The sequence below is a fragment of the Amphiprion ocellaris genome, chromosome 13, assembly GCF_022539595.1.
Source record: "Amphiprion ocellaris isolate individual 3 ecotype Okinawa chromosome 13, ASM2253959v1, whole genome shotgun sequence".
In the NCBI taxonomy this organism is placed as follows: domain Eukaryota; kingdom Metazoa; phylum Chordata; class Actinopteri; family Pomacentridae; genus Amphiprion; species Amphiprion ocellaris.
The window spans coordinates 8,563,196-8,576,642 of record NC_072778.1 but is presented as its reverse complement, the minus strand read 5'-3'; the positions used below and the strand labels follow the sequence as shown (position 1 = coordinate 8,576,642).

General features: G+C 38.9%; 1 protein-coding gene across 2 annotated transcripts in view; it reads left to right on the top strand.

The window, feature by feature from the left end:
* Nucleotides 1-6,349: 6,349 nt before the first annotated feature.
* Nucleotides 6,350-13,447, top strand: part of rxfp1 (relaxin family peptide receptor 1) — a 74,593-nt gene continuing 67,495 nt past the window's right edge. The window contains exon 1 of one of the 2 annotated variants that reach the window (XM_055016846.1): nt 6,350-6,691. In XM_055016846.1, the coding sequence (XP_054872821.1) occupies nt 6,649-6,691 (43 nt within the window). In that variant the 5' untranslated portion in view covers nt 6,350-6,648. The remainder of the gene's footprint in view (nt 6,692-13,447) is intronic. The other variant, XM_023279884.3, reaches the window with a different exon arrangement.

Below are 13,447 nucleotides of genomic sequence, written 5' to 3'. Positions count from 1 at the left end.
AACAAATTTAAGCAAATTCTGCACTTGAATGTATTGAAATGCAAAAGGCACTGTGCATTCTGAATCAGAAACTCCATGAACAACATGTACTCATGTACAGCAAAAGCCTGGACTTCTCCAAGCCAAATAAGACACCAAGAAGCTGTTTTATTATGCCCACATCCTTCACACATCAGTATTGCTGCTCTCACTCAACACTGTGTAATATCTAAGTCTAATATATAAGTCTATATTCAGCTTAGTCTATACATGTTTTGAATGATTTATCATTTTTTCCAGGAAGGGACAACACAAAATGTATAATTCATTAAAAGGTCCTGACAGCAGATAACTCCAAGCAGTCAAGCAGTTGGGTTTTGAGAATGATTCCTTCTCCAATTAGTTATTCAATTTTCGGACAGATAAAAACCTCCCTCCACTTTCCTGTCGTAGAAATATGCAGTGAACTGGAAAAGCAACTTCACTAACTAATTTCACAGCAAGAATGGCAACTTCAGCTTCAGTCTGCCAACTATCTTTTCTGCACAAAACTAAAATATTGCTGTCGAACTTTTAAGGTCATTTTATGTGATTTTTATTTTCAAACACAGAATCCTAACTCATTTTCATACCTAGTTTGAACTCTCTGCAGCTCTTAAGAATATAGAGAGTCACGTCCATCTATTCGCCACTAAAGCAAGCTTGGGCTCTGCCACAGTTGAGCCTTGCCTGGACTCCTTTCATGTTTTTCAAAGACAGGGTATCAAGCAAGGTTACGAGGATTTATGCGTGGGGTTGGAAGGTGATATCTCTGCTTTTTGCAGATGATGCCTTTGTAGCACCATCACATTGATGCCTCCAACACGCACTAACATGGTTTGCAGCTGAGTGTGAAGCAGTCGGGATTGGAATCATCACCTCTAAGTCTGAGTTCATTGTTGTCAGATGGAAAAGGAAGGCAGCTCCTTACAGGTAATGGGAGGCAACGTATCCCAGATGGAGGAGCACCATAGAAGGGTAGTTTGTTCTTCTTATCCTACTTTTTAGTCCACTTAGAGTCCACGTTTCATACATGCGCGGTAAATGGGAGTGGATGTATTCTGTGCTTGCATGGTGAAAAGAAAGAAAAGTAGGTCAACATCTGCACAATATTGGTACACAAAGGTTTTGGTTCATTACGTGTCTCGGTTTTGAGGCCAGCTTTGGTAGGTTTTTGGTGAAGCAAAAGCAAGAATCATGAAACATTAAACTGCTTTCTTTCATTTTATTAAACTGGTTTACTGAACAGACTATAGCTGTGTCTTTCTTTGAAACATCTGCTGCAACTGGCTGCAACCTACTAATGAAAAGTAAAGGGTAAAATAAATATTCTCTGAAATAAATTTAAAAATAATAGTAAAATAGACATCCTGTAAGGTGTAGCTTTTACAAAAATAACTGTATTCAGATTGTACTTGAATTCACAATAGCAGGTCGCCACTAAAACTGTGCAACATTGCAGACAACTGCAGCTTGTGTTTCAATTTGTATTCTTGAATTTCTCTCGGGATAAATAAAGTCTATCTATCTATCTATCTATCTATCTATGCATTTATTTATTGTTGTTGTTAGCAAAAGGCTGCTTAAATGCCACGTGGAGCCGTGTTTCATTCATCTTTCTTTCTGTACCTCTGCTCTTGGTGTATGCCCAGTCGCAGTCACCATCCCTCTTTCATCTCATCCATCTGTCTGTCTTTATTGTAACTTTAGAGCTCCTAAACAGCAGACTAGAATGATAGTGGAGGGTCTTCAAGCTCTACCATATGTGGCTGTGCACATGGGCTGAACTAAGCACGTGTTCTTTTGTGAAAGCTGCTCAGGGGAAACAAAGAGTCTTTCTAAATTAGATCAGCACACACACAAAAGTTTCACACGTGCAGTGGATGTATTCATTCAGTCCCATACCACACAGAGCCTCACATTCACCCTCTGATCATGAAATTGATCTCAATTGGAACCAAGCATCCTTGTCAATGCTGAAAGTGTAACACTAGCCTGAGGGGAGAAGGGATCATGAGATCAACTGGAGGCTATAGGAGCAATGGCATCAGTAATGCAGGTGTTGTTCTGGTCTGTACCTTACAGCCATTTACTGGGTGGAAAGGTGAAGCTCTTTATTTAGCAGCTGGTTAGCATCCCCACCCTCATCTGCAGTTATTAACTATAGGTGATGACCACAAGAATAAAATCGCAAGTATAAGTGGCTGAAATTAGCATTTCTCTCAATTTTTAGAGTAGAATTGCTGCTTCTCCACATTAAGAGGAGGCAGTTGATCTGATTCAAGGACCTGATTAGGATTCCACCTGGCACCTCTGCATTAGGAGTCTACTTGCAGTCGAGTGGGACGAGACCCTATGGTTGATCTAGGACCTTAGGGAGAGAATAGTTAACCAAGGTGCAGGGAACAGGGATTTCTGCCACAATGACACTGATATTTACCAGGAATTGTTGGAAGCGTAGAGACAAAGAGGCGCGGGGAATGTGAAAATTCCCTTAATTGGCATATTATATATTAGCACAGGTCAAGAAACAGCTCTAGAGATTTTGAGAATTTAACTAGGTGCTGTTGGAGTAGTTAAATTATATATATATCAACTCTGAACATACTCTTATATCATCCTATAAAATCTTGACTTTATGGAGAGAGTTTATTGTAGAATATGAACACCAGGCTGCTAAAACATATATATATGGAGCTTTCTCTCCTAGATAGAAGGTACAGTGCTGGTTAGAAATTGTACAGTGAGCAGCTGCTTTTTTTTTTTAGTCTTAAGTCAAATTAAATTATGCTGACATGAAGTGGAAAATATTCACAGCACAGCTCTGAGGAACTTGTTTTACCCGCCGCATTAGTAATGCTTGTATTTATCCCTCTTGATATGAATCTGTAAAGCTGGAGCTCCATCATTCAACCAAGGGAAACAACTGAGGGAAAATTTGCATACTAGCAAAGCAGCAAAGCCTAAAAATATATGTGCATCATGCGATCTCCTTCTCCACAAACAGAGAAAGATTTGAAGATATTTGAGGACGCCTTAATTCAAGTTATTTGTTGGCTGTCAAAAATTCACAAGATACTGTATCTTGCCAAAAACCCCACAGGGCTTGTTTGTACCTGCTTATCTGACAATCTGAAGCTTGTTATGAAATCCAAAACAGCTACAAAAAGACATCTAATGTGTTTAAAGCAAAGTGTTGTGGTATTTTCTTTCACAACCTCAAACAAGGACTTAAAATGTTTAAATCTTTTTTTTTTTTTTTTTTTAAGGGATTCAATGTCAAAAAGTTCACTTCAGCAGAACAAATGATTTTTTGAGCAGAGCAGAATTCAGCCTGTGACAGTTGGTGACAGCTGTTTTTCAGTTCATTACATATACAGTACGCTGCATATATGAGATGTTGTAAGTTATACTGAATAAATAAATGGTAATGAAAATGTTTGCCTATGCATTGTACTGATTTCCCTAATGATCAAGATTTTTTTTAGTCAAAAGGATAAAATCTGACATTATTAATTTGCGGATTTTGCAGAATGGGGTCACCTAACCTGACATTTTCTTTCATGTGTAAGAGCAGTTATAATGAGAGAACCTCTGTGGCATCTTTTTTCTGAACTGTTGTGTCTATGTGTGGAGGTGTTCCAAGTAAACAGCCTTTGGTTCTCTCTTTAAAGCAGCATTGATTGATGTAGGAGCTGAGAAAGAAACACACACTGACGTTTTATCTTGTCATAACGCTGTGGATTCTTGCATCCAACAGGCATGGAACTATAAAAACTTTTTTTTTTTGGAGTCAAATGTAAGTTTAATATTCACTCCTATGTTAGCGTTTGTTTTTGGAACACCTGAGGGAAATATCAGGTTCTTTGGCAGAAGCAAGAAGCGTAACGCCAGTACATTGGAGGGGTTCATTTTCTGGAAACAGCAGTAAAGTGAGAGTGAATTAAAAGAATAAAGCTGTGGGCTGTTAATGCAAAACAATGAAAGATAGAAAAATGCTCAGTAGGGCTGAAAGGAAGAATTGCAGAACTGGGTCATCATACCTTTCAATGGGTTCTTATTAAAGTAATTATACTGTATATCCCATTGCCCTCCATAAGTCCCTCCACAGGATAAAGCACTTATAGCTAATGGATGGATGGATGGATTTTTTTAAAAATACATTAACCAACATGGAGATATTTTCTACATACACTACCAGTGAAAAGTTTTAGAACACCCAAATGTTTCCAGTTTTTATTGGAAATGATACATGTTCATTGTACTTTGAAATGAAAGCATAGAACAATTAAACAAATGCAATTTAAATAAAAATCAATTTAGAAACCAAAATGTATTCTAAACTTTTGACTCATCAAAGTAGCCACATTTGGCAGATATAACAGCTGAACACACTCGTGGCATTCTTTCCACAATGAAAATCAAATATTCTTCAGAATGTTCTTCCCAACTCTGTTGCAGAAGTTCCCATCAATGTGTGGCACTTGTAGGTTCTTTGCTTTCACTCTTCTGTCCAGTTCATCCCAAACCAGCTCCATGGGGTTAAAGTCTGGAGACTGTAGTAGACACTCCATGTTTTCAAGCTTGCCATCTCGTTAGTTTTTCCTAAAGTAGTTCTGGCAAAGCTTGGACCACTAGGAACATGCCAGAGGGTACTGCATGGTGCTGCAGAATGCTGTGGTAGCCGTTTAGGTTCAGGGTTCCTCTCACTCTGTACAAGTTACTGACCCTGGATCCAGCAAAACAGCCCCAGACCATAACGCTTCCTCCTCCATGTTTGACAGTTAATGTCACACCCTGAGGAACCATCCTTTCACCTACTGGATGGCACAAAAATCCTGTGATGAATCAGAGATTTCAAATTTTGGTTCATCAGTCCACAATACCTTCATCCGTAATCCACTGACAGTGTTTCATGGCCCAGGCAAGCTTATTTTTCTTATTCTGACGTCTTAGCTTTGGCTTTCTTGCTGCAACGCCACCTTTCAAACCTGCAACTCCAAGTCTTCTCTTCACAGTTGAAACTGAGACTTCTTACTACGACCACTATTAAGCTGTGCTTGAAGCTGTTGTCCTGTCAGCTGCATGTCACCAAGCTGTTGACTCTCAGAAACTTCTCTTCTGATTCTGTAGTGGCTTTGGGTCTTCCAGACCTCTTCCTGTCAGTGTTTCCCCAGAGTGCCTTTTGATGGTGAAGACAACTGTACTCACTGACACCTTGACTTTCTTTGCAATTTCTCTGTGGGAAACACCTGGATTTTTAAGTGTTATGATGGTCTCTCTCTCTTCTGTTGTTAATTGCCTTTTCCTCACTATTTTTATAGGAACACTCTACTTTCTGCAGTAAAATACTGTTCAAATAATGTTCTGGAGGACATGGTGCCATGGTGTGTTCCAACACTACTTTCAAGCAGACAGAGGAGGTTGTAAGTAATCAAGAAAAGTTGGGACATCTGTAGGATTTGTTAGCACCAACTTTCAAGGCTTGATCAACCTCCATTACTGCAGAACAGCTTTAAGTTGTTAACCCATTTCTTGTTCCCTCAAAAAGGCCTTTTTGTATAATTCTGAAATGTACATTATTTTTCAGTTTTGGGTAACCTTACCCTTTCTTAAACCAGCTCACCACTTACCTTTGTACCATTTCATTGGACTTGAACTACTTGAATTTCAATAAAAAGCTCAAAAAATTGGGGCATTCTAAAACTTCTGACTGGTAGTGTACACTGTGCATTTCTTATATTTGCTTCAGCAGATTGTGGAAATAGAAATGAGCTACAAGCTGGAATACAGGCACAGCAACTGGCTAGAGATGTTGTGTGAGGAGGGGAAAAGATAAGACAAACCAAAAACACACTGAGAATCAGATTTCAGGCGTGAATCACCCTGTCTGCAGCACCAAACTCACTGCCTGCCAGCAGGTCTTTTGAGGGGAAGCGGAGGATGAAAACCCAAACTGACAAAATCCCCTGGAGTTACTCTGCTACTGATTACTTTAAAGATTCCCATCCTGTAGCTGCAGGACAGGCATTTCTTGGGCAGTCAAGGCAGGATAGTTTTATTTTCTGGAAAAAATAAAGCGTGAAAGCTGCTCCACGCTCCGAGGCCACAGAGCTGTCTGTTGGCAATGTTCGTCCATGCGAGTATTATGGTTTAACAGAATCTACTGCGCTGCATCTGGAGAGTTTAACACATCGACTGACTGCAAATTACCCGAGCATTTCATAAACACCATCGATGAGGTCAAGCTCAACATTTTGCTTGGAGACTCCCTCCCTTCCTTCCTCTCTCTCTCTCTCTCTCTCTCTCTCTGCGCGCTGCACCTGAACCGCTGCCGCTTGTGCGTCAGAACATGGCATCTGATTCCACAGACCTCCCCCTCTCTGTGGAGCTGCCCGCAGACCGAATCGACCAGGCGAAGCGTCCACAGGTTCTCCTCCAGCTGTCCTTTCCTGCACGGTCCACGTGTTTATCACAGCACCAGCAGCAGCACAAGGAACAACTTTTGAGGATATTTTTACGCACAGATTGTCCATTTTTGGAGACGCAGGCGAGAAGATCGTTGCTGTCCTACTTCCATCCGCGTGATTTTGTTTTTTGTTGTTTTTGACTAAAACTTCAAGAGGCAGCATGCAAGTTTATATGGTTGTGATTTTTGCTTATGGAGTGTCGGGTAAGTACAGCAACTCCTCAGAAAATGATGGATTCGCTGAATTCACTTCAGTTTTAGAAGTACTGCTTTTAAAAAAAAAAAGCTGCCACGAGGTTGACTCTCAGTCAGTATTTAAGAGAGGAGGAACAGAGGAAGGCAATTTGTCGTGGTTTGTTCCTGTAATTCCCACAGTGTGTTTGTTTTGACACAATCAGTGATTTCAATGAGCTGTCATTGCTCAGAGCTGCCCATTATCTGCATGTTTAGGTAATTTAAATCAGAAGGAGGCACTTCAGGTGATGCTCAGTAAACCTGTTGTGGCATATCACAATATTGTGTATGTAGAGCTGAAGATGTTTGTTGTTTATTGTGCATGTTATGTGGATTTGCACAATAGTCATGTAGCTTTGATTATGTCAGGAGTGGATCCCTTTTCTTCTTCATTTGAAGCATTTTATTTTAAAGGATTCTTTGCTCAAGCCGTGCAGTGCAGCATCAATCACTGCTGTAACACAAAATGTGAGTTGTTTTCACTCACTGTCACTTTGTGTAGCACCCTGTTTTAAAGGATAGTGCAGGGTAAAAGTTCTGTATAAAGCCTCATGACAAGGTTTTCAAACTCTGACTTCATTTAAATTCCAAATAGCACTACTGCCTAAATGAAGCTACAATAGACAGGGAAATGTTTTGGAATGTACTTTATACATCCTGGATGGATTCTTCATTTTGGATATAAACTAGTTTCAAAGTTTAAGTTCAGTATTTTATTTCAGATGAGGACAGCTGTTGCAAACACATGCTGCTTATGCACACATGACACAGTGAAACCATCAAGGCAAGAATTGCTTCCATAGCAGCTTTCTTTGATTGCACTCTGGCTAGAACCATGCAAGCCAGATCTGAGGACCAAAAAAAAGGACTATGCAAAACCATAACTGGCCCTGCTGTGTGCTGCCTTGTGAAAAATAGATCTGTTGCAGGAGGAAACATCCCCCACAGAGTTTAGTTTCTCTGCTGTCACAGTCTAACAGATGAGATCAAATAGAACTTTATTAATCCTGAAAGAAATTATTGTGAGGGTTATTGCACAGAAAAAAATACAATAACATGAGAAGAAATGCAATCCTGAGCAGAATAGCAATGAGATGTAATTACAATACTTAGGTAAAAATTAAATATAAAGAAAATAAGGAGCTTAAATGAAACTAGAATGGGGGAAAAAGATGTGATACTCGCAGCAATATTGAAGTAATGAAGCAATATTGCAGGTGATAATGAAATACAGCACATGCTATTGAAAGGAGGTAGAAAAGACCCCCTGTGGCGTTCTGTGCTCTCAGTCTATGGCTTAAGCTGCTCTGATATGACACCAGTGTGGTGTGCAGAGGATATGAGGCATTGTGCGTAATACTGAATAGTTTCTTCAGCATTTTTCTCTCTGACACCTCCACCAAAGACTCCAGCTCCACTCCCAGCTGGAATCTGGACTTGATAGGCTGCATCTCAGGAGCTCACAGAGCAATGCACCAAAGATCCATCCAAACCCACCAGTCAGTGCACATTGTTGAAGCATGGGGTAACATTTAGGTTCAAATTTCTTCCTTGTTCCTGGCAAAACGCCTTTTGCTGTTTGCATTAGCAGTTGTTAGACTTCAGCATGTTGGCATGTGACAGAGGCAGTCAGTGAGAGAGTTATCTGAGTGGCTGTCCAACAGTGAATCATTGATTAGGCCAATTTAATGTGATTTCTCTTGTATTTTCCTTTTCTGTGCACAGAGAAAAAAGACTGAACCTCTACCGTGCCAGTTTGAGCTTTTTTTTTTTTTTTTTAAATCAGCTCTAGTGTTATGTGTCAAAATCCAAGCAAGGTAGAGGACCAGTTACTGTGTGTAAAAATGTCAGGAAAGTTTGAATGGTTTGTCTTTACATGATGTTTTGTGGATTATACATACAGATATGGAGGAGACTGAAGCTTTGATGTTCAGAAAAATGTGCACACTTACACTTCCACAGACTAGAAATTTATCTGAACAACATTATGCAGTCATTGTCACTGAAAGTTTTCTCCGATCTTGCCAGTAATTAGTCTATTGCAATTAAAATACAGTCTTATACTACTAGTAATACTTTCCTGCATTTTATATCCGACAGTTTGAACTGTTTGTTTTCGTTTTTGCGTATAGGTTACATATTTGCACAGATCATGAATGAGGAAAAAAGTGCCTACTAGATGTTGTTGTTTTTGCTACTTTTTGATTTGAACATTGTTTTGTTCTAATAGAATTATCATCGGCAGTGTTGGTGAAAGCCAGTGTAAACCCCAAACATTATAGGATGTCTGTTTCTAAAATAACTTCAAAGACTTTGCAAGTTAATATTCAAGGGAATAGCAATTTATCTGGCCTTTGTTCTTCCAACACACCTTCCTTCCATCTGGTTTGGTGACAGACTTGACATGCTGTGATTCATTTGTTTGGCTCCTGTCTGGTGGGAATTTCACAGTCTAGCACTTAACTGTAACCTTGGAATTGCAAATATGATTCACACCTAAAGTGATAATGGATGAAGATCTCTTGTGCTTTTACTGAGCGTCATTATTTCACAAAAAAATAACACCTGAGCAAACGGTGTGAGCAGCAAATCAGCGAACTAGTTGGCTTTGAGCTTTGTGACAAATGGTAAAAGGTGCAGTAAAGCTCATTAGTACTTACTTTTTCCATTTCAAGTAGTGATTTTCTGTGTTTCCAAGAATGTATTTCAGCAATTATAACCTCTCGGTGAGATGCAAGTGTGTTCATCTAGGATGGAAATTAATTTTTCTATTCCTTGCACTCATATAGACATTGAAAACTAAAAGAAAAAAATGTTTTTAAACAAGAAAACTTTTTTGCACACAGATATATATTTCATGTTGTGTACTTAACAGCAGCTTTTATTAGCACTGCTGACCAGGTAAATGTATTGATGTTTGATATTGCAATAAACATACACTGTCAGTCAAAAGTGTGGACACACCTTCTCATTCAACGCTTTGTATTTATTTGTATTATTTTCTGCATTGTAGATTAATACTGAAGATTAACATTTTTTTTCGTTTACAACATAATTCCACATGTATTCTTTTATAGTTTTGGTGTCTTCAGTATTAATCTGCAATGTATAAAATAATTAAATAAAAATCATTGAATGAGAAGATGTGTCCAAACCTTTGACTGGCAGTGTATTATGTATCGTCCTGCCGTCAAGGTGGGCTTCTGAGTATGGATTTGTCTTTGCTTATGCACGTTACCTCATCTAAAGACACGGAATTTAAATTTAATGTATGCTTAATATGCTTTTTTACAAAATATAGACACATTTGTGAGCATGCCAGCTTATCTAGGGCCACCCTGTTGAGGTCATGGATTTTCTCAAAAAAAAAAATCATTCAAAACCTTCTACCTAAACCATAGAGTCTTGCAAAATCCCACATCTTTACTCCAAATACTTTCTGAGCTGTGAATTTTTGAAAATAGGGTTCATTTGAAGCCTCACCAGTTGCTTATTTTTCAAGGATTTGGCTGTTTTAGTTTTTTATGTCCCAGAAACTTCAAGAACAGTTGGAACTTGTAATCCTATCTATAGCTTATGCTGATTTTTAAAAAAAATTTTAATTAAAAAAATAAAAATCTAAAGTGAAAAATCTTTAATTTTCAAAAATTCAAGTCTCCACTATTATTCACTCAGTTCTAACCAAATGTTGTTTGTGGGTAGAAACAACTTAGTTTTGTTATAGCAAATGTCACTTGGTGCTACATCAAAAACTGTCTGCCACAGGTCTTCCTAAAATTAACTTCAGAGCTGGAAAATCCACTTTTTTAGCACATTTTAAGTTTTTTTTTCCCCAGGGAAGATTGTTTTGATTTCTTTGAAACTTTTTTAAGGGAATATCTTCATATCAATTAAAAACATATTTTAAAAAGTAAATATGTTATTTTGCTCCTTTATTATTAAAAAAAAAAATATGAAAATGACACATTTTTCATAGTTCTCAGTAACTTTCATATCAAGCAGTGCCAAGGCAGTGATTAGCCAAATCTGATCATGTCAAAATTGTTAATAGTTGTTTCTGGTAGTCCTGAATGTACTGAAGTCATTGTCTGACCACATGGAGATCACCTCCAAGAGACCACTGTGTGTTGCCACATCAGCTTCATAACAACACAACACAGAACTACAGTCAACTAAAAAGTTGGTCTGGAGGCTTATTAATGAGTTGAAAAGGGAGAGATGACAGAGAATGAGGAAAGACTGATTAAAGTCAAAGTGGATTTAACACACACATTTGCCCTTTTATTTCAGATCTAAAGTTGGTGACTTTAAGGACTCACTGATGCGACGCTGCTGGTTGTGAATTTAAGCCTCAAAGGGCTTTAAGACAAACAATTGAATGAACAATAGATTGAATAAAATTCTAAAAAAAAAAAACATTGGATTTTAGAGGCAGTGCAGCAGTTTCAAAAACCAAAGACTTCCTACTTTATTTTAAAAATCAAAGTGCAGCCAGATGGCCATTTGGCCCACAGTAATATCCTGTAAGGTTATTCATCATGTCTCTGTGTTAAACAGCACAGAGCAGTCACCTCAAGAGACTGTGAGCCATGTCCCAGGAGACAGCATCTGAAAGTCTAACTGCTGTGGGGTATTCCATAATTAACACCAGGAAAGATCAACCTTAAAGTAGAACCGATCACAAACGAAGAAGGATGAGAGCAGTTGTTGTTGTTTAATGTCATGTGAAATCATTGCACCATATAATCCCCAGGCATGGTGGTGGCATCAGCATCGCTTGCACTGAGACGTCTACAGTTTAATTCAGCAGATGCTTTTATCCAAAGCGATGTACATTTGAGAGGAGACACAACACAAGCAAGAATCGAGTTCGTTCAACTGGATGTCCAAGGATGACTGATGTTGCACGGGCTTTAGATCTTAAATAAAAGGAGAAATATGTATGTTAAGTCCACTTTGAGTCTAGTCTGTCTTTGGTTATTCCCTGTCATCTCTACTCTTTCAACTCAATAAGGGCGGCGCTCTGCACCAATGTTTTTTTCAACTTTGTGTGCAGATTTACCACTACGCCATGTGTAAGAGGTAGGCTTCTGTGTTGTGCTGTTATGAAGCTAATGCTGAGACATACTGTGATCTATTGCAGGTGATCTCCATTTGTTCACACAATAACCAATGCTCCAGAAATAACCTACCAGGTAATGCGCTGCCCACTCCAGCCCCGCTTCCACAAGAGAATAGTACAAAAGGGCACATAATGTGCCTGGACAACGTGTGTTTAGGTAGCAGCAGTGACAAATAACGGGTTTATTACTACTGATAATTACTAGAATTACTGGTGCACACTGGCCAACACCATCCCAGATGAAACAGTCTGCTGACCCTTCCTCAAAACCCATCGACCTCATTGCACCATATCATCCCCAGGCATGGAGGTGGCATCAGCATTGTCTGCACTGAGACGTCTACAGTTCTACAGTTTCATTTAGCAGATGCTTTTATCCAAAGCGACGTACATTTGAGAGTAGACACAACACAAGCAAGGATCTAGTCAGGAGAAAACAACCTGGATAAGCGCCATAAAACAAGCTCCAGTGTGATAGGAGCTCGGCGCCTGCAGGCAATGCAGCAGGTAGAAGTGGTAATAGGATTTTTTTGTTTTGTTTGGTTTATTTTTTATTTTCACAGTCTGTCAAGTGCAAAGGTGTTCAGTGAAAAGCCGGGTCTTTAGTCTTTTCAGACTAAGACGGATTCTGCAGATTGAACAGAGTTTGGTAACTTGTTCCACCGCTGTGGAACCACAGAGGAGGAGAGTCTATGATGATGTGATGATATTGTGTGAGAGCAGCAAACACTCAGAGCACGGTGTTTGCAAATAAAAGTAAACTGCACTCTTAGGAATTCAATATTGTCTCTAATAAGGCAACAAGTACAAAAAAATAAAGATAAAAATGTCTCAGCAAACCCAGTTTGGACAATGGCAGTAGTCGGCCTCAGCATTTCAAACACTGAAGTTAAAACATCAAAGAGCACCTCAGCGCTATGTGCCAGTCACAGACTCTCAAAACACCTGTGAGTCGACGCACAGGGCTCAGCAGTTAAGTTTAGCAGATTGCAGCAGCTCACATCAGACGATTGGTGACGTCATGCATAATGTAGACGTGAAACAAAGAAAACACTACACACAGACAGACAGGCAGAGACAGAGCTACTGAATGTCAGGTGTGCGATCAGTGTTTAGTCGCAACTGACAGGTTTTCAGTCACATATGCAATGAAAATGATTGCACTCTGGAGTACTGAACAAACACATAAATGATTGTTTGGCTGAGATTTTATCTATTACACTCAGATAAAGCTAAATGAAGGCAAGAACATAAGCTACGCCAAAAGATATCCTGGGAATAACCATGAGATTATTTTAAAGCATTTATTGTGGTTTTGCTGTTCATTTAGTGAAACTGTGTTATTTTTTTGTCGGACCGAATCTACTCTGCCTCCCAAGTTCAGGATGTGCAAGTGAGGAAATGTATTTTTTACAGGATAAAGCAAGAGATGTTGATGTTAACATATTCAGAACTGCTTTGAATTGGGCATCATGTCATAAATATATATGCAGGAGAAAAAGATGCCAGTGGGAACAAATCCTTTTTTTTTTTAAATAAATGAGACCTTCATCAGTGGAAGAGCCTTGTTTGTGATTACTCACAGGTCAAATTAAATCTACCTT